Source organism: Humulus lupulus, chromosome 2, assembly GCF_963169125.1.
Source record: "Humulus lupulus chromosome 2, drHumLupu1.1, whole genome shotgun sequence".
Lineage (NCBI taxonomy): Eukaryota > Viridiplantae > Streptophyta > Magnoliopsida > Rosales > Cannabaceae > Humulus > Humulus lupulus.
The window spans coordinates 278788823-278812007 of NC_084794.1; the positions used below are offsets into that span (position 1 = coordinate 278788823).

The 23185-nt window shown below is 32.5% G+C and overlaps 1 protein-coding gene and 1 long non-coding RNA gene across 2 annotated transcripts; both read right to left on the reverse strand.

Moving 5' to 3' along the window:
- Positions 1-1133: 1133 nt before the first annotated feature.
- LOC133816718 (uncharacterized) lies at positions 1134-1665 on the reverse strand. Its single transcript, XR_009885430.1, has 2 exons — positions 1554-1665; positions 1134-1358 (listed from the first exon to the last, which is right to left on the reverse strand). It is a non-coding gene; the product is annotated as an uncharacterized LOC133816718 (long non-coding RNA).
- An 8283-nt stretch (positions 1666-9948) lies between these two features.
- On the reverse strand, positions 9949-10889 carry LOC133815547 (uncharacterized). The gene is made up of 2 exons (XM_062248376.1): positions 10328-10889; positions 9949-10265 (listed from the first exon to the last, which is right to left on the reverse strand). The coding sequence occupies exons 1-2, from the start codon at positions 10887-10889 to the stop codon at positions 9949-9951; spliced, it is 879 nt and encodes a 292-aa protein (XP_062104360.1).
- Positions 10890-23185: the final 12296 nt, after the last annotated feature.

Genomic DNA, 23185 nt, shown 5'->3' on the forward strand with positions numbered 1-23185 from the left:
TGATCCCTATTATTGTTGTCCTTTACCTTGCTCACGCTACCCACCACATGGGAAAAGAATAAGATTGAGAGAGATAAGAGTTTTTTTTTATGTTTTTTTTTAGGAAAGAGTGAGAAAGGGTGATATATGTTATGATTGGTTAAATGCAAAGAATAAGTGTTATTATACAAGCTAGGTATGAAACACCTAGTAAATTTTACATCTTCAATTGTAGGTATAAATGCTAGATATACAAGATGTGAAGATGTGATATTTGAGTTTCAATTGTAGGCACTTAAAAATCGTATTATTTGCCTCCAAAGTGATAGAATGAGGTATCTAAGGATGCCCAAAAAGTTTGGTAGCATTTTTGGTGCATTTTTAGGCCCCTTAGAAGGGGCATTGGGCAGTGAGGATGGCGATGCTTCGTCTCCTTGGAGGTGTTGCATCGCCTAAACACAAAGAGGTTTGAAAACCCCAATAGGCGACGCATCGCCTATAGGAACACTACAACAATATACGGGTTTATGACTTCATTTAGGAGACATTAAAAGTCTACAATGTCTACCGCAAGGGGAGACTTCAGAAGTTGAGTCATCGTAGGAGCACTTTCAACGTCTCCTATTAGGAGAGGTGAGAGACATCCCATGTCTCCCAGTGGGAGACGTTGAAACACTACAAGAAAAAATGCTTTTAATAATACCGAAAATGTGTTATCAAAACATACCATAACACTTTTTGATGTGTTAAGACCGACTTTGTTATCGTAGGTCAAGGTACTTTACATAACACTTTATCATTGTTATAAAGATGTGTTATTATACTGTCAACGATAACACAATTTCTGTGTTATTTTAATAAATAGATAAGTGTTTAATTATGTTATTTATAGTCGATTATATAACACATTTCAATACTTATAAATTTGTGTTATACTACACTTTAGTATAACACATTTTTTGTGTTATACTACACTTTAGTATAACACATTATTTGTGTTATATAATGAAGTTTGCATAAAAAGTGTTATTGTAATAGATATTATAACACAATTTTCGTATTATAACACTAATTTATTCTATTATATTTTAATTTTTTTTTATATAATTAAAATTAGCTTTCTAATATATACTAGCATCATCAAATGAACTTGATTTTCAAATAACAAAAAGTAAAAACATTCAACATTGTATTAACAATCCACAAATTAGTTTAAAACATTCAACACTATCATCAACAACAAAATGTTCTTTAAGTATTCAAGGAGTCTTAAATATTCAACATAGTGAAAAGTTACTACTTTCAACACAAAATATTCTACAGCTGCCCAACACAAAGCCTTCAAAATTAAGTATCATTTTCTACTTCGCTTGTCACATCTGCAAAATAAACAAAGAAATATTTTATTGTTATTATCTAGCATCACAAATTACTTCAAGAAAAATGCTATGGAAATTATATCCAAGAAAGGACACCACATACAAAATAATGGATTCACAACTACACCAAAGCAAACAAAGAAACCAAACACTAAATTATAAGACATTGGTTATTTTTTGAGTATGAAAATGTACCTCTTGGAATAACTTTTTTAGAAGGCCATGCAACTGTGGAACCAACTGCTTCTTGTATTGTAAGCATCGCATTATTAGGATGAAATAAGTAAGATTCTGGTACAATATCAACTGTTAGACAAGACAATCACATTATTTGCGGTTGTAATTTCAGGGTCATGACAAGGTCATTAACACACATGCTTTTAAAAGAAAACATGCCTTGGTTGAATTTCAGGTCATCTTAAAAGAGAATTTCAGGTCATACCAGTTAAAAAGATCCTTTTCTTCAGTTAAATATCCTATTTTTTCTATTTATCCTATGAATGATTAAAAATGGAAGAATTCCTTTATTTTTGCTGAGTTTAAGAAATTTTTAATATTTTTTCATTTCATTTCCTCTGATAGACATTGCAATAGGTAGTAGGATCATCAGAGTTTAAGGGGGTCTTCTAAGTATCTTTTGAAAATAGCAAGCAACTTATGTTTTAGATCTTTTGTATTGTTTTGGGGTTAGTTGCAGGAGAAGAAGATAAGAAAGGTCATTAAATTAATGTTGTTTAATAGAGAAGTTGACCATATTGTTATTTTCGACCTCAATTGTTTTGTGGGTTGTAAATATATCAATGAAAAGGCCTAGTGGGCACTAGCCCTTTTAATTTGATTAAGAAAAAAAGGGATATTATGCCTAATTTGATGGTTTAGCAGCAGACTCTGCATCATGTGCTCTTAAGAACTTGTTCCTTGAGAGTATAATATGATTAATTCAGTCTTTTAAATCTGTAAAAACAATTGGTTATATGATCCAAATGGTGGTAACCAACCAAAAGGAAAGAAAAGGAAAAGACATTTATCTCTTTTGTTTTTTTTATTATTATTTTTTTGCTCAAGATTATTATTATATTTCTTAGTATTTAGAGTGGTCCCCTCCAAAATTCCATTGCCATGTTAGCAGCTTGTGGAGTGTGGAGTGTGTAGTGTGGAGTGTGGACTATTTTTGTATGATAGAATAGATCACATGAAGGATGAGAATGTTAGCCTCATCACCATCTTTTCTTTTATAAACAAAAATATTTAACCTTTCAGTATCATCAATGGTCAAACTTAGATTTTTGTCTTTGTATAATATTCCATCTATGATCTCTAATTTCTCTTCCTATTTTTTACTTTTATGAGCAAGAATATAAATGGTGGGTAAAGTTTTACATGGATTATGGTGAACCTATTTTCTTACATATGTACTAATTTTAACATATTATTATTTACTTGTTTCAAATAAAAAGAAATAGCTGACCCAGAAACTTGTTGTTGAAATTATTTTCCTTTCAATGAATAAGAAGTAATCTTTAGAAAAAGATAAACGTTCCTTGACCCTAAACATTACCAAATATTGGACTGCTTTTAAATACAAAAAATTTCAAAGATATATTATTTTTGGATTTAGTTATGAACTAAAGTTATTGTTTATATATATGAAGAAGATCCATTGTCATCTTTTACTGTGGTAATGTTTCTGTTATACTAATCATATCAGCCCCTGTTTCTTATGGAAAATGAGAATTATACTAAAATGTGCTGCCATTTTGTCTTCTTCTTACGTATTGGCTATGATAACGACATAGGTAAAATGAGCATGCATTTAAACATCATTTTTAACAAAACAAGTGTCATATATCTCACAATCCAGGGCCAATTTAAGAAGCATACATAGCCATCTGTTTGTTAGTGTGACCATTTTCTATTAGTATACATTATAAATTCAATCTATTGTACTCACTTTGTTTGGATATGCTTATAGGCTATATAGATCATCAGAATACACCATACCATCATATGGCTAAGTACTTTAAGATTTGGGTTATAATTAATTGAAGAAATTACACTTTTTAATTGTAATTTTATTCCACCATACCATCATATTCTTACCAGTTTTTTTCTCTCTAGTCTTGGCGGTTTTCCCTCTACGAGCTAATTACTCTCTTGAATAAATAAAAGCATTTCATTTATTGGTTTTCTTTTAAATTATGGCTTTCTATTTTTTGTAATTTAATGATTTGCTTATTTGGCTCAATCTGAATTGTTTCCCAGGATTCCGATAGAACTAGCTGCAAATTAAAGTTGTAACAGAGAGCTTTCACCAGTTAAAAAGATCCTTTTCTTCATTTAAATTTAATTGATTGATTTTTTAACTCAAAGTTGCTTGTGTATGGCTTAATTTTTGTTGAACTTGTGGTTGGCTGTTTGGTTTCTATTGAATAGAATAATCACGTGGAATGACTATTACTTTGTTCTAAGGGTTCACAGTGTAGTATATTCTTTGAACACTGAAACTAGAAACTAGAAACTAATGGTACAAGGAGTCGAGTGTGAAAATATAAGATAATAAAAAATAGGAAATGATGGTTTACACAACGCTACTATGTTAGGGAGGAATAAAGAACTGAACCAAAGTAATAGTTGTTTATTTATTTATTACTTATGTTTGTGTTCATGTGCTACTTTTGGGGGTTGGGAGTAATAAGGGAGGAAGGAATGTGTCATGATGGTATGTTAAGAAGAGATATGGTTCATTTGGTAGTCACTATGAGTGCATTTTTAGGATTCTGCTCTCTTAGTCAATTATCTTATACAGTTTACATAATATTTGCAGATGCGGAGGGGTAATTGGATTCTATGGGCCAGGGTCAAATATTGGACTGCTTTTAAATACAAAAAATTTCAAAGATATATTGTTTTTGGATTTAGTTATGAGCTAAAGTTATTGTTTATATATATGAAGAAGATCCATTGTCATCTTTTATTGTGGTAATGTTTCTGTTATACTAATCATATGAGCCCCTGTTTCTTATGGAAAATGAAAATTATACTAAAATGTGCTGCCATTTTTTCTTCTTCTTTCGTATTGGCTATGATAACGACATAGGTAAAATGAGCATGCATTTAAACATCATTTTTAACAAAACAAGTGTCATATATCTCACAATTCAGGGCCAATTTAAGAAGCATACATAGCCATCTGTTTGTTAGTGTGACCATTTTCTATTAGTATACATTATAAATTCAATCTATTGTACTCACTTTGTTTGGATATGCTTATAGGCTATATAGATCATCAGAATACATTTTGGTTTGGTTTGGCAGTCTATAGCAAAACTGCCTCAAAGTTTTTACTTAAGGAACTTCAGACTTTTTGACTGATTTTAATTTGTAGGAAGTGATTGTGTGTTTGATTCTGCAGTAAAAGGAAGTTTCAACAATGAACAAGGGTAAGATTTTTAAGCTAGCAAAGGGGTTCCGTGGAATGGCAAAGACTTGAATAAGAATAGCAAGAGAGAGGGTGGAAAAGGCATTGCAGTATTCCTATCGAGATCGTCGGAACAAGAAGCGAGACATACGTTCTCTCTGGATCCAGCGGATAAATGCTGGCACTCGCCAACATGGGGTACACTATCTAATACTTGTTTCATAGATTTGTAATTTTGAGTCAGATTTTATATTATATTCTCTGTCTATACACGATTGTAAGGGATTGCTGATGATTTTGGTCTTCTTATTAGGTAAGTTTTGTAGTATTGATCTCAGAATGAATCCTGCTCTAAGTCTTAGTTCTGTATTCAGTTTCTTTTAACTAAAAACTATACTAATAGTTTAGTTAATGCTCTCCTTCAGCTGCACTAAAGAATTAGAGAAGGATTCATTTTGAGATCAATATTAAAGATAATAAATAGTAAAATATTGTGTATAATTTCTGAATGTATAAATTACTTTTGTTTTTGTGGCTTGAAAAGCTTGTTTGCATTTTATTATGGAGATTTCTGTTGAAATCAGTAAGGTAGAGTGAGTTTCACTTATTTTAGATAGATTTTCCTTTGATTGAAAACCTTATAGTAATTTTTGAGGAACCAAAAACTAGAGAGAACTACTAAAATTCCTCATTATTAATTAATAGACAGTGCTTGTATAGATCAAAACCCTAAACATTACAAGGTTGAGTTAGATTGAGATGCTCTCCTTTCCCAAAGATTGCCAAATTCTTCTCTAAGTAAATCTCACTCTCTATCTACAATATCTTCCCAACCTAACAGCCCAGAAAACTTCTAACACAAGTCTTTCTTATTGGAGGCTTATCTAAATGCTTATCTAGTTAATGCTTTTCTGAACTTGTGTTGGCTCTGAAAAATTAGCTGGACAGCATGAGCACCTGCCATTTGTCTTCGCAGCTCTTGTTTACTTCAGTCATTTGAATATTTGCTCAAGCTGGCTGTTAATATATATTTAAGACAGGAAATAGTAGCTTCACTCAACTCTCTTCTCTGCTTCCTGTTGTCGTTGGTGGCCTTTCATTTCTTAGCAACATATTACAAAATCTTGATGTTTTGTTTCAGATTAATTATGAAAACTTCATGCATGGGCTTATGAAAGAAAACATTTAGCTGAACAGGAAAGTTCTGTCTGAGTTATCTATGCATGAACCATACAGTTTTAAGTTTTGGATGAATTTCATTGTTTTTTTATGATAGATTGCATGTGAGCAACAACCATATTTACATGCAAAATTATTAGATCTTAGTTTTCCTGCCCTACAAGTAACTTGGCACTGGTCTATGTTGTGCCTTGACGACCAGTTTTTGTTAATTTTGCTGGTTTATTTTCTATCCATTTAATAGTCTCTAGTTCAAGAGATTCTAGTGTTGTTTTTAATTTAAAAATCAGATTCTAAAATGGTAACCACTAACTAATTGGGTTTGGATCAAAGACAAGATTTTAGCTTGGGTTATGGCAATTTTGTTATGGCAATTAAATCTAATCTATACATATGGAAATAATGAAAACAATATGACTAAATGAAAAATCTAATCTATACATATAATGAAAAATATAATCTATACATATAAAAGCTTACCTAACCATCTATCAATACCAAGTCAAAAAATTCAAACAACACACAATAAGTTTTCTTCCTTATATCACCGCAGCACACAAACAAATTTTCCAGAACCTACTTCTCTAATACACACAAGTTTTCAACCTTCTGTTATCACCGCAGCACACAATTTTAATCTCAGAACCTACTTCTCTATGGATGAATATTTAAGATATTCAAACTCCTCTAACATTTTTAAGATATTAATAATAAGAGTTAAAAGAACAAATTTCATATCTTGCAAATTAACTTTGCAATGCTCCTTGCCAATTCGATCCACAACCTAAAGAATATAATCAATACCTAAAAGATTAATACAAAATTAAAATTTGTCAATAGATATTAAAACAGCCTTTGAAATCCAAAATTTATCTAATTCAATCTTAAAATTTGGGGATAAAATATATACACACATTTACTTTACAGGAATTTTAAGTATGACTCAGTAAATTTTGACAAAATGGATAGGAGAGTGTACCTATTTCACACAATACAACAATAAGTTTTGATCATTTTCTGAATATATGGGATTAAATGGTACTATTTCCGTAATTGAATTTTTTCTTTCCGGGGATGATTGAGATGTTATTATCCAATAATTTATTTCTAGGGGGCATTTATACTCTAATAGAAATTACAGAGTATATACTGAATATACTCTGGCTGAAATTACAGAGAGAAATTGAAAGGGTAAAGGCTGAACTGAAAAAAGAATTTGAGATGAAAGATTTGGGTGCTGCAAAACTAATTTTGGGTATAGATTTATGGTTTATGGTGGAGCTGGAAACGAATATAGGATAGCTGCTATAGAAGGTTTTGTTGAATCATATTTTGCAGGCTGTCTAGAAATTAGAAATCACTTACAGGTTATGTTTTGGCAGTTTTCGGTACAGCTGTTAGCTGGAAAGCCAGTTTGCAAAAGATGGTTGCTTAATCTACTACAGAAGCTGAACATATAGCTTTAACAGAAGTTTTCAAGGAAGCTATATGGCTGGTATATATACTGTTGAGTTGGAGAATTTGTTAGTTATTTTGGTCCAGTCAGCAATCTTTTATGTTTACAACCATTCTTGTAAATCAGTTAGTTATATTTCGTTATGTTTACTACTGCTATATATACTGTTGAGTTGTATACTTTTACATATAGTTTTTTAGACACTTTTCCTTGTAATTCAATAAAAAAATCTGTAACTGGGAGAAGAGAGATTTGTACTGAAAGAAGAAGGAAGTTCTAATAAAAGTGGCTGCCCGTGGATTTAGCTTAGATTTCTAAGTTTTGACTCTAATTAGGACAACGTAATTCTTGGTGTTGTGTTTTAACTGGTTTGATTTCTTGTGTGTTTCTTCTAACTGGTTTGTTCTTGTGACTGTTTCTTTGGATCAAATTGTGTTTGTGCAAGTTGTTGTGATCTCTGGTCTTGGCTCTACATGTTTTAATAAATTACTCTATGAACTATATATCAAAAAGATATTTGATCAATATCTTGATTGAGATTTGACTCATTCTCCTTGCATATTATTCCATGTACTGATTTTTCAGGGTAGCATTAAAAAGACTATCCAAGACTGCAGGACAGTTTTTTCATTACAGGAAGGAATTAAGAGAAAGTAGAAAGATAAGCAAAACAACAAGTGTGGTGGTCCTCATAGTCACATCATGGGTTATATCAATAAGATTGTCCATAATTTTTCAATCTATATCAAATACATTTTAGCAACAAGAATCTTTAATTTTTATTCTTTTCCTTTCCAACTAGGGCTGCTAGCAATTCTTGGCTCAATTCAAAACATGCCAAAAAAACATGGAAATAATTTGATTCCATTCTAATCCCAAGTAAGCTAAGTTTTCTAACTATGTTTGCTATGGTGATAGGAGACCAAAATATCAGAGTACGTAAAAAAAAAGATGATCAGTGATTGTTTACGTGACAATGGACCCCATAAAATCGACTAAAGATATGATCTTGAAAGCAATCTAAGAACAATTAGAGAATATTATATTGCAACTACTAAAGCCTCTCTGATCTAATCCAACTTTCCCAACATTTATACCAGTATATTTTAGAGCCAAAAATCAATCAAAGTATCTTGTCTCAAGAACAGTTCAAAATAGCAATCAAAATATGATCTTTAAACATAAACTGGTAAATGCCCAAATAAAAACTCAAAATAAACTGGTAAAGTTGATAAAACATAATGAAATTCCGTTTTTTATGATTAACAACTTAATTATTCAAATTAAATAATTAATTGTTGAACTGTTACAGAAATGTTTAAACAGACACAAAGACTGTTTGAACAGAAACCATATATGTTTAAACAGTTTGTGACCAGAAGATAAAAACGAACATAAAGTAAAGAACACACGAATTTTTACGTGGTATCAGCAATCTTTGCATATTGCTACTAGTCCACGAGGCCACGCCCAGAGAATGAAATTTATTAGAAGAATATCTAAACGATTACAAAACCAAATTTACTTATACAAATAAAGACTCCCTCTTGAATTTTTCGCACTTGTTGTAATCTAAACTCCTAATCAAATTTCTGAAGTGCTAAGATATTGAACTCCCTTCAAATCATAACACTTGCACTTTTCCTCCTGAAAAGTGACTCACGAACAAGACTTCTCCCGAAGCTTGATGACCAATGTCCAAGTGTGTTCAACCTGCACAATTAACACAAAGAAAACAATACAGAAGTACACTGTAATAAACCACTAAGAACTTGCTGGACTCAAGTTCTTCACATAATAAAGTCTCTCTAAAACTTGAAAAATATTTGGAAAATAATACACCAAGAGAGATAATCAAAACCAACGACCTAAAGATGATTATATACTTTTTAGAATCCCTTTAGGTCGTGGAAAACAAATCAGAAACCATCAGCCAATAAATGAAAAATCTTCCCAAACAGGAAAGTCAGAATCTGTTCAAACAGACTGGCAATCTGTTCAAACAGATTCATTGAACGTGGACAGTTTTTTAACCTAGTTTCCTTAATAAATAAGGAAACAATATAGACATAATTTCTGCAAGCTGTACACGATTTCTGGACAGAATAAATCAGATTAAAAAATAAAATAAATACCAATAATTTCCATTTCAAGAAAAGATATTCTTTTATAGGAAATTATATATTTATTTTATTAACAAATATATAATAATCTGATTAAAGAAAGACATATTGCAACAAAACAAGAAACTACCCATTTCGAAAAATCTCCTTTAATTAATTTTGTCAATATTGTCAAATATGCCAATAAAGGATTTTACAATCTCCCCCTTTGGCAAAGATGCACTAACATAGAACAAACTTTTAAAGAAACTAGACTGAAACTCCCCCTCAAAATAAGAAGGTCCAGAGTTAAACAAAACAACAAGCAAATAGGTTTTTGGAAGTTATCTACTCTCCCCCTTTGTGTCTTTCAAAGAAGCCAAAGAACCATAAAGCAAAATAACAAAAGAGAGTATCAATGTTCAATAAATAAAACTAAATGACTGGATCTTTGGACAAAGATTGAATAGCCTCCAACATAGAATGTTGCAGTCCTTCAATTGACATCACTCGAGCAGCCAAAGAATCAACAGAGGCTCGAACAGCAGCTATTTCTGTTGCAACAAGTCCGGAATCTGTGGCAACAGAGGAGGACGCATGAGGAATGTCATCCGAGGCAAACTTCAGAGATTGGGGCTTGACTTTCTTGGTTGATGGAACATCAGTGGCTTCAGAAGGAGGAGTAGAGGCCTTGTAGGAAACAGCAGTAGTGGGAGCCACCAAATCTTCTTGATCACGTGAAGATCTTTTTTCTGCATACTCAACACTTTATAAATAACTTGAGAAAAAGGAAGATTCAAGTTTTTCCTATTACCTTTGCGAAAACCAATGATTTGATCATGAATAACCAAAGCCAAATTTATACCAAGACTGGTCCCCACCTTGTACAAAAATGAAGCCATATCAAAAGAGATAGTGGCAGTGTGAGAGGTGGGCTTCCAATTAGTTGTGGCAAACTTATGGAGGACATCATAAGTGTAGGTGAGATTAGAGACTGAGATGACTGTATTAGATGGCCATACCATTTTTTGCCCTACCAATTCAGTGATAACTGTATCCTTGTCAAGAGAGGCAACATTATCATCATCCTCGACATCAAGGGGAAGATGTAAAGCAAGGGCGATGTCTTGAGGAGAAAAAGAGAACCAATGGCCCCTAACAAACACTTTATTATACAAAGAAGATTTAGGTTCTATAATTTCATTAGTAAGATTGGCATAGAATTCCTTGACTATTCTATCCACAAAACCAGTAAATTTAACCAAAGAACCTGTCCATTTTCGATCTTGAAGCATTGTTAGCAAACCATAAGGCCGATGATCACTCAAGACATAATTTCTCTCAATGATAAATTTCCTTTGAGCATTAAGAACCATATCATGAGCATTATCATTATAACAAAAAGTTGAAGAATAAGGTTTGAAATTTACACCTGAACGTTTTGGAGAAGGTGTAGGATCAAAAATTAGTCTCTTTCCTTTAGCCTTAGATGACTAAGGAGTTACAATTGGTTCTGAGTTAGATTCGACTTCTTGTTCAGAGGGGGCAATGTCTTCTTTTTCTGGCTCATCAGACTTAGCCTCTGATTCTGCATTGTCAGGAACCGTTTCATCAGACAATGTGGTATCACAGGTTGCTTCAGATTCCGACTTTTCTTCCTCAGGGTCAGATTCGGAGGAAGACAGAGAAGGGGGATGAGCCTTCAATCTTTTCTTGGCAGCAGTCAAGGGGGAAGAAGACGTGTCAACTCCCAATTTCCTTTTGGGAGCCCCAGAAGTTTTCTTGGACTGGTTTGGCTTCAAGGGAAATTTGAGTAACCCAGCAGCAGCAGCTTTGGAAGAGGATGAAACAGATTTTGATTTTGCCCTAGCCGTCAGAGACGAATCAATCGGAAGAGGAGATGGGTCCTTGGCTCGAGAAGGCACCACCACTTCAGATGGTGGTGCAACATCGACAATGTCAGCTGAGATATCTGGAAACACCATGGGGTGTTCAAGAGAGAGAGAGAGAACACCTTCTTGCGTGCCTTGGATTTGCAAGATTTCCCAACAGATGTGGCAGCTGCTGGAATAGATGGAGGCGCCGTTGACACAGATGGAGGAGGCGAAGGAGATGGCACCTTTTGGGATTGAGAAGCAGGGATCTTCTTAGAGGAAGCACCACGAGTTCTCACCATTTTTTCTTCTCTGAAAAACAGAAAGCACTTACAAAAAATGAGAAGAAGAAGAAGTGACTTAGTGAGATCGTGAGTGAGAAGAAATAGGGTAATGGCAAGCTTTTTAAATACAACACTTACCCAATTTGGACACCCACAGCAATAAAAGGTTTCCTTTTTTTTTATTTTCATTTTATATATATGCAAAAAAAATGAAACTCAACCAAAAAATTCTGCTTTGATCAATGTGAGTCATCCTAATAAGAATAAAATCAAGCAAATGAAATAAGTGTTAGTGTATACCATGGATAAGAACACTTGTGAAAATAAAAAATTAGAAAGAATATTCGAGAGAAATAAAGCACAATTTAGTCACAAGCACATATTCTTAAGTGAATCAATCAACATGAAAGAGTCTTACACACATTTTTTTTATTATAAACTGTGTACACTTTTTCTTGCATAGTTTCAAGCATAAGTGTGTGACAGTGTATGCAAGGGAACATTGCCCAATGACAAATAAGTCTTTTTCAAAATTGTAAATAATTGTAACCTATGAAGACGCTGTCACACTACACCAGTGGTAGCCATTTTCCATGGTAGCGTATCCTCTTTATAACTCTGAATTACAAAGTTCCAACTTACTCAAAAGACGGCTTTCACACACTGATGTAGGTAGCTCTATTCTTGCACAGGAGCTTGAAACAATGCTACACAAAAGGAAGCTCAAACATTAAACATCGATTAATTTACTCGAATATGCCTAGGAGGAATTGATTAAATTTCTCTCAAGAATATACAACCAAAGGTTCATAAACATAAGTCATATTATCCAGCTTGACACACAACAAAATTTTCAACTTGATTGACAATTTTCTTAACCTTAAATAACACACATTTGATCAAGCAGATAACACCATAACAAGACAATTTAAAGAGAACAAACCCCCAAAGATTTCGAAGGAAATCAAAGCAAACCGAATCAAGAGCTTTAGTGAAAATATCAGCAATTTGTTTATGTGTTTCAATATATTCCAAGACAAGAACTTTATTTTCAACTAATTCTCTTATGAAATGATGACGAATATCAATATGTTTAGTACAGGAATGTTGCACAGGATTTTCTGAAATATTAATTGCACTTGTATTATTACAAAAAATAGTTAAAGTGTCAAGGTCAAACCCATAATCCATCATCATTTGCTTCATCCACAAGAGTTGTGCACAACAACTTCCTGCTGCAATGTATTCGACCTCAGCTGTTGAGAGAGAAATAGAATTCTGTTTCTTGCTGTGCCAAGAGACTAGATTATTTCCCAAGAAGAAACATCCTCCACTAGTGCTTTTTCTGTCATCAGTGTTACCTGCCTAATCAGCATCACTAAAGCACACTAGATTAGGGTTAGTTTCTTTTGAATACCAAATACCATAATCAGCAGTCCCATGAACATATCGAATGATTCTTTTGACAGCTGTAACATGAGACTCCATGGGATTTCCTTGGTACCTGGCACACACACCAACACTATAACTTAAATTAGGTCGACTAGCAGTGAGATAAAGAAGACTACCAATCATGCTCCTATACAGTGTAGGATCAACTTTGACACCATTTTCATCTTTGGATAGCTTCACAGTCGTTCCCATTGGTGTTTTGGCAATCTTTGAATTTTCTAGGCCAAACTTTTTCACCAAGTTCTTAGCATATTTGCTTTGAGAAATAAATGTGCCTTCATCTAACTGCTTGACTTGCAAACCTAAGAAATAGGTCAATTCTCCCACCATGCTCATTTCAAATTCCTCTTTCATTTGTTTCACAAATACCTGCACCTCATTGTCAGAAGTAGAACCAAACACAATATCATCAACATAAATCTAAGCAATAATTATGTTAGATTTAATATTTTTGATAAACAAAGTTTTATCTACTCCACCCCTTTTGTATCCATGAGAAACTAGAAATTGCGAGAGTCTCTCATACCAAGCCCAAGGGGCTTGCTTCAAACCATATAGAGCTTTCTCCAATATGTAAACATGATTAGGTGCATGGGGATCATCAAACCCTTTGGGTTGTTCAACATATACCTCTTCATTCAAGATCCCATTGAGAAATGCGGATTTGACATCCATTTGGAACAACCTGAAACCAATCAAGCAAGAATAGACAATAATAATCTAATTGATTCAAGTCTTGCAACAGGTGCAAATGTATCATCAAAGTCTATTCCCTCCACTTGTGTGTACCCTTGTGCCACTAATCTTGCTTTATTTTGCACAATTGTACCAAATTCATCAGATTTATTCTTGAAAATTCATTTTGTGCCAATAATATTAGTATGCAACGGTCTTGGCACAAGGATCCACACTTTGTTTCTAAAAAATTGTTCCAATTCCTCCTGCATAGCTTTAATCCAATTTTCATCAGTTAAAGCTTCTTTCACATTTTTAGGCTCAATTAGAGATAAGAAACAAACAAATTGAACAACATTACTAAACCTTCTTCGTGTTACCATACTGTCTTTCGAATTTCCAAGTATTAAATCTGCTGGATGATTTAACTTAACTCTGGTTGATGGCTCCTTTTGGACTTCATCCAAAATAATATCTGGAAATTTCTTTTCTGTCTGTCCAGAATCTGTTTCATCGGATTCCTGATCTATTGGAACAGATGGACCAGACGTTGAAACAGTAGCATCACTGACACAAGCTTCTTCGTGTTTTTCAGTAGATTCATCAATAAACCTTTCAATTTCTTCCTCAGTAGAAAACTCAGAAAAATCCCTGGAATCATCAATAACAACGTTAGCCGACTCCATTGCAGTTTGGGTTCTCATGTTATACACACGATAAGCCCTACTGTTAGTGGAGTATCCAATAAAAACACCTTCATCACTCTTAGCATCAAATTTACCAAGATTTTCTCTATCTCTCAAAATGTAACAAACACATCCAAAAACATGAAAGTAAGCCACACTTGGTTTCTTACCTTTCCAAATTTCATAAGATGTGTTTAGATGTACTTGGACGAAGACAAACATGATTTATGATATAGAAAGCAGTGTTAATTGCTTCTGCCCATAACCGTTTGGTCAATTTTTTGCTGTTTAGCATCACTCTAGCCATTTCTTGAAGAGTGCGGTTTTTCCTTTCTACAACTCCATTTTGTTGAGGAGTTTTGGGAGCTGAAAACTCATGAGAGATACCTGCAGACTTACAAAAATCATCATAAATAGAATTCTCAAATTCTTTATCATGATCACTTCTTATACGAACAATTTTTCCAATGTTGCAATCTTTTTCAACTTTTAATTTCAAGCAAAGAGTTTTAAAGGCATCAAAAGTGTCAGATTTTTCTTTCAAGAAATCCACCCAAGTATATCTAGAAAAATCATCCACACAAACAAAAATACACCTTTTCCCATTTAAACTCTCAATTTGAATTGGACCCATAAGATCCATGTGAAGCAATTCTAAAACTTTCGAAGTGTTTATGTCAAAAACACTTTTATGTGTAATTTTTAATTGCTTACCAAGTTGACAACTCTTGCACTTACCATCAGATTCTTTACCTAGCTTAGGTAAACCACGAACACTCCCTTCATGAGACAATTTTTTCAAGGTTTTGAAATTTATGTGACCAAGTTTAGCATGCCACATATCAGTGTTATTACTCACAACAGATTGACACACAATAGATGGCAGAAGAGTGTAGCAATTGTCATTAGATCTATAGCCTTCAAGAACATTCTCACCATTCTTGTTTAAAACAAAACAATTCTTTTATCAAAGTTAACAGTATAACCTTGATCACAAATTTCACTTATGCTTAGAAGATTAGCTTTAAGACCTTCCACAAGTAACACTCTTTTGATTCTAGGCAACCCTCCAAAGTTAAGAGTACCCATACCAAGAACATTACCTTCAATTCCATTGCCAAAAGTAATAGACCCACAATGCATAGGTTTTAAGTCTGTAAGAATAGACTTGTCACCTGTCATATGTCTTGAACAACCACTGTCAAAATACAAAAAATATGAAGAAGCAGATCTATCATATTCACTAGTAAAACCAGCAAAACAATTATTCTTTTTGATCCATATTTTCTTTGATTGAACATTTTCCTTTTTTACTCTTGAAATTATCCAAATAATTGAATTTTTCAAAATATTCATTTTTGGCAAAATTCATAAGAGTAAAACACTTAGGACGAATATGACCCTTCCTACCACAAAAATGATAGATTGGAATGAGTTTTCGAACTTACCATTGGATTTACCTGCTGACTGTGTCCTTTCTGTTGGAACAATCCGAGTACTGGATACAACAGATTTCAGTGAGGATGACACAGGAACATCAGACGATAGCATCCCAGCCGAGATAAAGATAGTTTTCTTTGATTTTTGAGAACTTGAAGCACCAAGTCCCACATGACTTCTTTGACCTGAATTTTGTATATTCTCAAAAATAGTTGAACCGGGGTTAAGCATTCTAACATTTTTCTCAAGAGTATCCAAATCTTTAGACAACTTATTAATTTCAACATTTTTTGAAATTATTTCTTTTTCAAAATTTTCATTTAAATTAGTAAGTTGTTTAATTTCAAAGGATAAATCTTTATTTTTGCTTACCAATGACCGATTTTCAGAACACACTTTTACCCATGATCCATACATCTTTTTGTAAGATTCACTCAAGGACTCATCATTCAATTCAGATTCATCACTATCAGAATTTTCTTCATCTTTTGAAACATTATTCAAGCAAACAATTTTTTTCATTTTCAGATTTAGAAACAGGTAAAATAGAAGTGAGAGCGACATTACCTTCCTCATCTTCACTACTTTCAGAGTCATTATCACTCCAAGTAGCAATCATACCTTTTTTGTTCTTTTTCAAAGTGTTTGCACACTCAGACTGGATGTGACCAAATCCCTCACATTCCCTGCACTAAATACCATTTTTATTAGTTTGAAAAGGTTTAAGAGAAGAAGGATTACCTTTTGACATCTTGCCATTGAATTTCTTGTTTCCTATCTTATTCATATATTTTCGAAAATTCTTTGCAAGCATTGCCATTTCATTGTCACCATCTTCATCATCTGAAACTTCCTTTTCAGTGCTCTTGAAAGCTATGGTTTTCTCCTTTTCTTTGGAAGTACTTGGCTTGTCTTTTTGACGAATCTTTTGATTTAACTCAAAGGTACGAAGTGACCCCATCAATTCTTCTACCTTCATAGTACTGAAGTTTTTTGCCTCTTCCATAGCAGTGAGCTTAACATTGAACCTGTCAGGAAGAGCTCAAACGATTTTTCTAACAAGAACATAATCATCAAGTTTCTCACCAAGTGCAAAATACTCATTAGAAATATCAGATAATCTCTCATAAAATTCAGATAGTATTTCAGAATCAGACATTCTAAGGTCATCCAACCTAGTTTGTAACATAATAAATCTAGACCTTTTAACATCTATAGTTCCTTCGAACTGAGTTTGAAGAATTTTCCAAGCATCTTTAGCCGAGACACATGTGGAAACAAGTTTTATAAAACTTTCTCCAACACCATTAAATATGTCGTGAAAAGCTTTATTATTATAGCTGGATAATTTTTCTTCTTCTGTATCCCAAATAAGTTCAGATTTTACAATTGTGCTTCCATCTTCACCTTTTTCAGTAAGAGGTGACCATCCAGAAAAAATTGCTCTCCATGCTTTCTCATCTTGAGCTTTTATGAAAGCTCTCATCCAAACTTTCCAATATGGATAGTTTGAGTCATTTAGCAATGGAGGTCGAGACATCGAACTACCTTCTGCAAAGAAAGACATTTCACACAAAACAAATCAAACGGAAAATAACCACAAGATCTCACTAAGAGTTTAGTGAACCGCTCTGATACCAATTGAAATTCCGTTTTTTATGATTACCAACTTAATTATTCAAATTAAATAATTAATTGTTGAACTGTTACAGAAATGTTTAAACAGACACAAATACTGTTTGAACAGAAACCAGATATGTTTAAACAGTTTGTGACCAGAAGATAAAAACAAACATAAAGTAAAGAACACACGAATTTTTACGTGGTATCAGAAATCTTTGCATATTGCTACTAGTCCACGAGGCCATGCCCAGAGAATGAAATTTATTAGAAGAATATCTAAACGATTAAAAAACCAAATTCACTTATACAAATAAAGACTCCCTCTTCAATTTGTCGCAACTGTTGTAATCTAAACTCCTAATCAAATTTCTAAAGTGCTAAGATCTTGAACTCCCTTCAAATCATAACACTTGCACTTTTCCTCCCGAAAAGTAACTCGAAGCTTGATGACCAATGTACAAGTGTGTTCAACCTACACAATTAACACAAAGAAAACAATACAGAAGTACACTGTAATAAACCACTAAGAACTTGCTGGACTCAAGTTCTTCACATAATAAAGTCTCTCTAAAACTTGAAAAATATTTGGAAAATAATACACCAAGAGAGATAATCAAAACCAACGACCTAAGGATGATTATATACTTTTTAGAATCCCTTTAGGTCGTGGAAAACAAATCAGAAACCATCAGCCAATAAATGAAAAATCTTCCCAAACAGGAAAGTCAGAATCTGTTCAAACAGACTGGCAATCCGTTCAAACAGATTCATTGAACGTGGACAGTTTTTTAACCCAGTTTCCTTAAATAAATAAGGAAAAAATATATACATAATTTCTGCAAGCTGTACACGATTTCTTAACAAAATAAATTAGATCAAAAAATAAAATAAATACCAATAATTTCCATTTCAAGAAAAGATATTCTTTTATAGGAAATTATATATTTATTTTATTAACAAATATATAATAATCTGATTAAAGAAAGACATTTTGCAACAAAACAGGAAACTACCCATTTTGAAAAATCTCCTTTAATTAATTTTGTCAATATTGTCAAATATGCCAATAAAGGATTTTACACATAAAACATAAAAAGTCTGAAAAATGAAAAACTCATAATAAAAACTCGATAAAACATAAACATAAACTGGTAAAGTTAAAAAAACATAAACATCGTTTCATCATTTCAGTGAACTCTAGCCTCTGTTCGGTTTGTGAGAGAGCTGAGGAATCTCATCAACACTTGTTTTTTGACTGTAGTTTTTCTCATCAAGTTTGGGAGCTAACTAAAGACTGGTTAGGCACTGCCATTTGGCCCAAGAATTTTGTTCAATGGAAGCTGTGATTAGAAGGGAAGCCAAAAAATCTGGTGCATCTCATTGCTGTTGCGGTTTATGGCATCTGGTGCAATAGAAATGCATGCTATTTTTCTCTTTGCTCTAGCACTCCTCATTGTTTAGTTAAAATGATAAGTTTGAGTTTGAAAGCTATATTTTTTGGCTGTTTGAGTCAACAGTGTTTGGCTAAGAATAGATCAATTGCTGAGTTGGTTAGGAGTTTATGATTTGGCTTGTATTTTAGTCTTTGTTTTGAGTTTGTTGTAAGTTTGGCGGTGTTTCAAATCTGGCAATTGTAATTTGTTTCTGTGTTTTTAACATACTCCTTTTTTCGATCAAAAAAAAAAAGTTGAAAAAACTCAAAAACTCAAAATGCCTAAACCGTACCTGGTGAAAGCTAATGTAGTTGAGGTTACCCAAGTCTTGAACTAGTCGGAGACTGAGTGAGGAAGGGAGCTCTGATATTGAGCCGAGATCGAGGGAGTGAGGCCTCGGTTTGAAAAATTGCCAACAATCTGCAAAACCCACAATTAATTTTGAAAATGCTGATAACTTTTGAGGTTAATGCTTCCAATAACACCTAAAACTATATATCCTTACCTGGCTTTCCAAGACCGAAGAGAAGGAGTGAAACAACCCAACGAATGGAACCCTATTGACAGAGAGATAGAGAAAGACGAGAGAGAGATGGAGGAGACTTGAGCTGAGATTTGAGGGATGGAGGAGATGTGAGCTGAGATTTGAAGTAGGGATGATGAAACCGAAGCTGGATAGAGTTCGGACTGTGCTTAGTCGAAGAAGAAAATGGTGAGTCTGAAATTGGAAGGATTTTTTCTGAAAAAAAATGTATAAGTGGCGGGCTCCCAAAATATTACCGCCTTTTTCATTTGCCACATATATAACATTTTCCATAATACTTTTTCATTTCTATCATATTCATGTGTTATGGAAATGGGTATTTGGTGTAGTGAAATGTGTCCAAAAACAACAACTTTCAACGTCTTCCATTGGGAGCATAGGATGTCTTTCACCTCTCCCAATGGTAGACGTTGAAAGTCCCAGGGAGACTTTTTAATGTCTCCCAATTTTTTTTTTGAAAAATAAATTAATTTAATAATAATTTAAATTAATTTAATAATGAATTAAATTTAAATTGATATAATTAATAAAATAAATTGACTAAATTTATTAATATATTTAATTATGATATATTTGGAAGATTAAATAAAATTTTAAATTGTACATATTCATTAATAAAAAGAAAAAAATATTTATAATATGTTTTAGCTAACTAGACATATAATATTTGTTAGACATATACAAACTTAACAAATATTGCATTAGCTAGCCATGATATGAAAGAAAAAGTAAAAAAAATAAAACCTAATAATTATGATAATGTGGCTGGTGACTTTAGATTAATGGTAGCATATCAGTCGCCCAATGTTGTCGCACCTCATCAATCTATGCTTGTGTATATGGTGTATCCTTTATCTACAAAAAATACAAAGTAAAATACGTATGTTCATTTTTTTTATTACATTTATATATAGTTTAATAAATAAATTGTAAGCTTTGATAAATTTATATATATACTGTTTTCTGCAAGTAATGTTCTGAATGTTCAATCAAATCATTCAATATCCTCATCACGTAGTATCCACATTCCACATTATCTGGTTGTCATAGACACTAATATTTAAATAAAAGGTTGAGCAGTTAAATTAATAACTTAGTAAAATTACATGTATATATTCAAACCAAGCTAATTCTACAAAAAATTGGACATCATTTACCTTATATTAGTAACTTAACCATCTCTCAAAATCAAATTAATCAAACAAGAACAACACAATTTAAATATAATATAATAATACATAATTCTAGATAAAATTGGATAGCATTGCCCCTATAATAGTGACCTAACCATTTATCAATAAAAAGTAAAACAACACACAGTAATTTTCTTCCTTCTATCTCTGCAGCATGCAAACAATGCAAAACCTACTTCACTAAAACACAGAAGTTATCAACCTTCCGTTATCTTAATCTCATAACTTACTTCACTATGGATGAATATTTAAGATATTCAACCTCCTCTAACATTTGTAACATAATATTAAAATAAATAAATAAGAGAATGTACGTACCTTTTGAAATTAACAATAATCAAGCAAATTACTTCACTTTGTAATGCTCCTTGCTAATATTTGAATCCAGAGCTAAAATGATTAAATTACTACCTTAAAGATTAATAAACCAAGTAGTAAATTCAATATGTTTCACTTTACTTATATATATACATTAATTTTGTACTTAATCAAAATTTAATTACTAAGATAATCTAGCTCAAAATAAAACAAATCTCTAACATATAAGTGATCATTTAGCAAATATATTGTCACTAAATAAAATAAACTAAACTAAACCATATCTCTATTTCTCTAATTTTTGGAATTTTTTAAACAATGTTGTATCTCAAACTATACATTATTCATCCAAAACTAATAATATGGTATCTCGAATCTTTAAACTCACAAACTCATTAAAAACTCACTAACAGGTCACTAAAAACTCACTAAATCAACAAAAAATAATAAACAAAACATATAAGTTTCTATATATTTTTAATATTTTTTAATTATTTATTAAATAAATTTTAGCTAAACATGTATACATATATACTTAATCAACCTAAAAAATTAATAAAAAAATTAAAAAATATATATTTTCTGAATTAAATAGTAAATTTTTTATTTAAAAAATTAATAAACATGTTTGAATCATCTTAAAGTAAACAATGGGGTATCTCAAATCTACATTTAAATTATTTTTCATAATTTAAACAAAAATTTCCCATAAACCCACTAAAAATCTACAAATCCTCAAAAATATCATTAAATATAATTTTAACAATAATTACCCATTCTTTTAATCTTAGAAAATCATCTCAAATGTTCTTCAAATGGAAATTTTTGAGCCAAAAATCACATAAAATCCACTCCAAGAACACCCTAAAAACAACATAAAAACTCATAATCATAAAAGGAAATCAATAGAAAATGTTATTTACATCATTCTAAGTATAACCCATTGCTTTAATCATAAAATCTTACCTAAAAAATACTTCACATCAATTTCTTAGGGAAAGAATTGCCCAAAATCGCATCTTTTTTTGCCCAAAATCTCCTCTGGTTCATCATTGCCGAAGTCGAGAACGAGAAAAAGAGAAGAGAGGTTGGGTATATATTAGGTCTTGCCTATAACATCTCTCAACGGAGACATTATAGGCATGCCAAATACGACTGTGTGGCTCGCCTAGTCTATTTACGTCTCCATATAGTTTTAATGACTTACAATTTTAGTCATAAACAAAAACTTTCAATGTCTCCCAACATAAGACATTAAAGACCCCTTCTAACTTTTGATGTCTTACACCTTAGGTGTAGGACATTGTAGGTACTCATTAAAAGTATTTTTTTTTGTAGTGGCAGGCGACGCGTTGCTTGATGTGTCCGTACGAACACGTGTTTTAAAATGACGAGTTTCGAGGCTCTAATCCTATTGGTTAGACCAAATGACAGTGCCTACACTATAAAAGGTTTCTCATAGAGTTTTGGAAGACTTGATCAATCTCCCAAATCTTCTCTAACCTCTCTCTCTTAAGCTTGCAAGAATCTCAAGTTTTCTCCAAGAAACTCATAAAGAAAGTGCTTGGTTTTGTGAGTTTAAGGCTTGTTCAATCTCAATTCCCATTTACTCTTACAAAAATCCTCAAGCATCAATGGAGGGCTAGGAAATATAGAATTAGGACAGGGATACACCTTGTATATAAGCCTTTGGTTGTGTTTTTCCTTAAGAAAGAAGAAGTTCTAAGTGGTGGTTCAACAAGGGTTTTGAAGCTTCAAAAATATTTATAAATTTGATTTGACAAGGGTTTGCATCATCTAAACTCAATTTTGCTTGGTTTCTTTCAACGAATTGTAATCTCACTCTCTCCCCAAACAATTTTTTTTTTGGGGCGGGGGGGGGGGGGGGGGGGGGTGTTGTTTTTGTTTTTTTGGGAGAGTGGTTTGTTTATATATGGGAAATGGTGAGTATAATAATATATCTAATTATTAATTTTAATGTTAGTGGTCAATGTTTGATGCCATAGGTAGAAATGCAAAATTTTATGGCATCAAAGAATGCCCTAGTGCCATAGAGTTTCCTATTTTTATAGCATTCACAACTATAAAAAAAAGGCTTTTTAGGATTCGTGAGGCATAAGTCCTCTATTTGAGAGCCTTAAAAAGTGAGG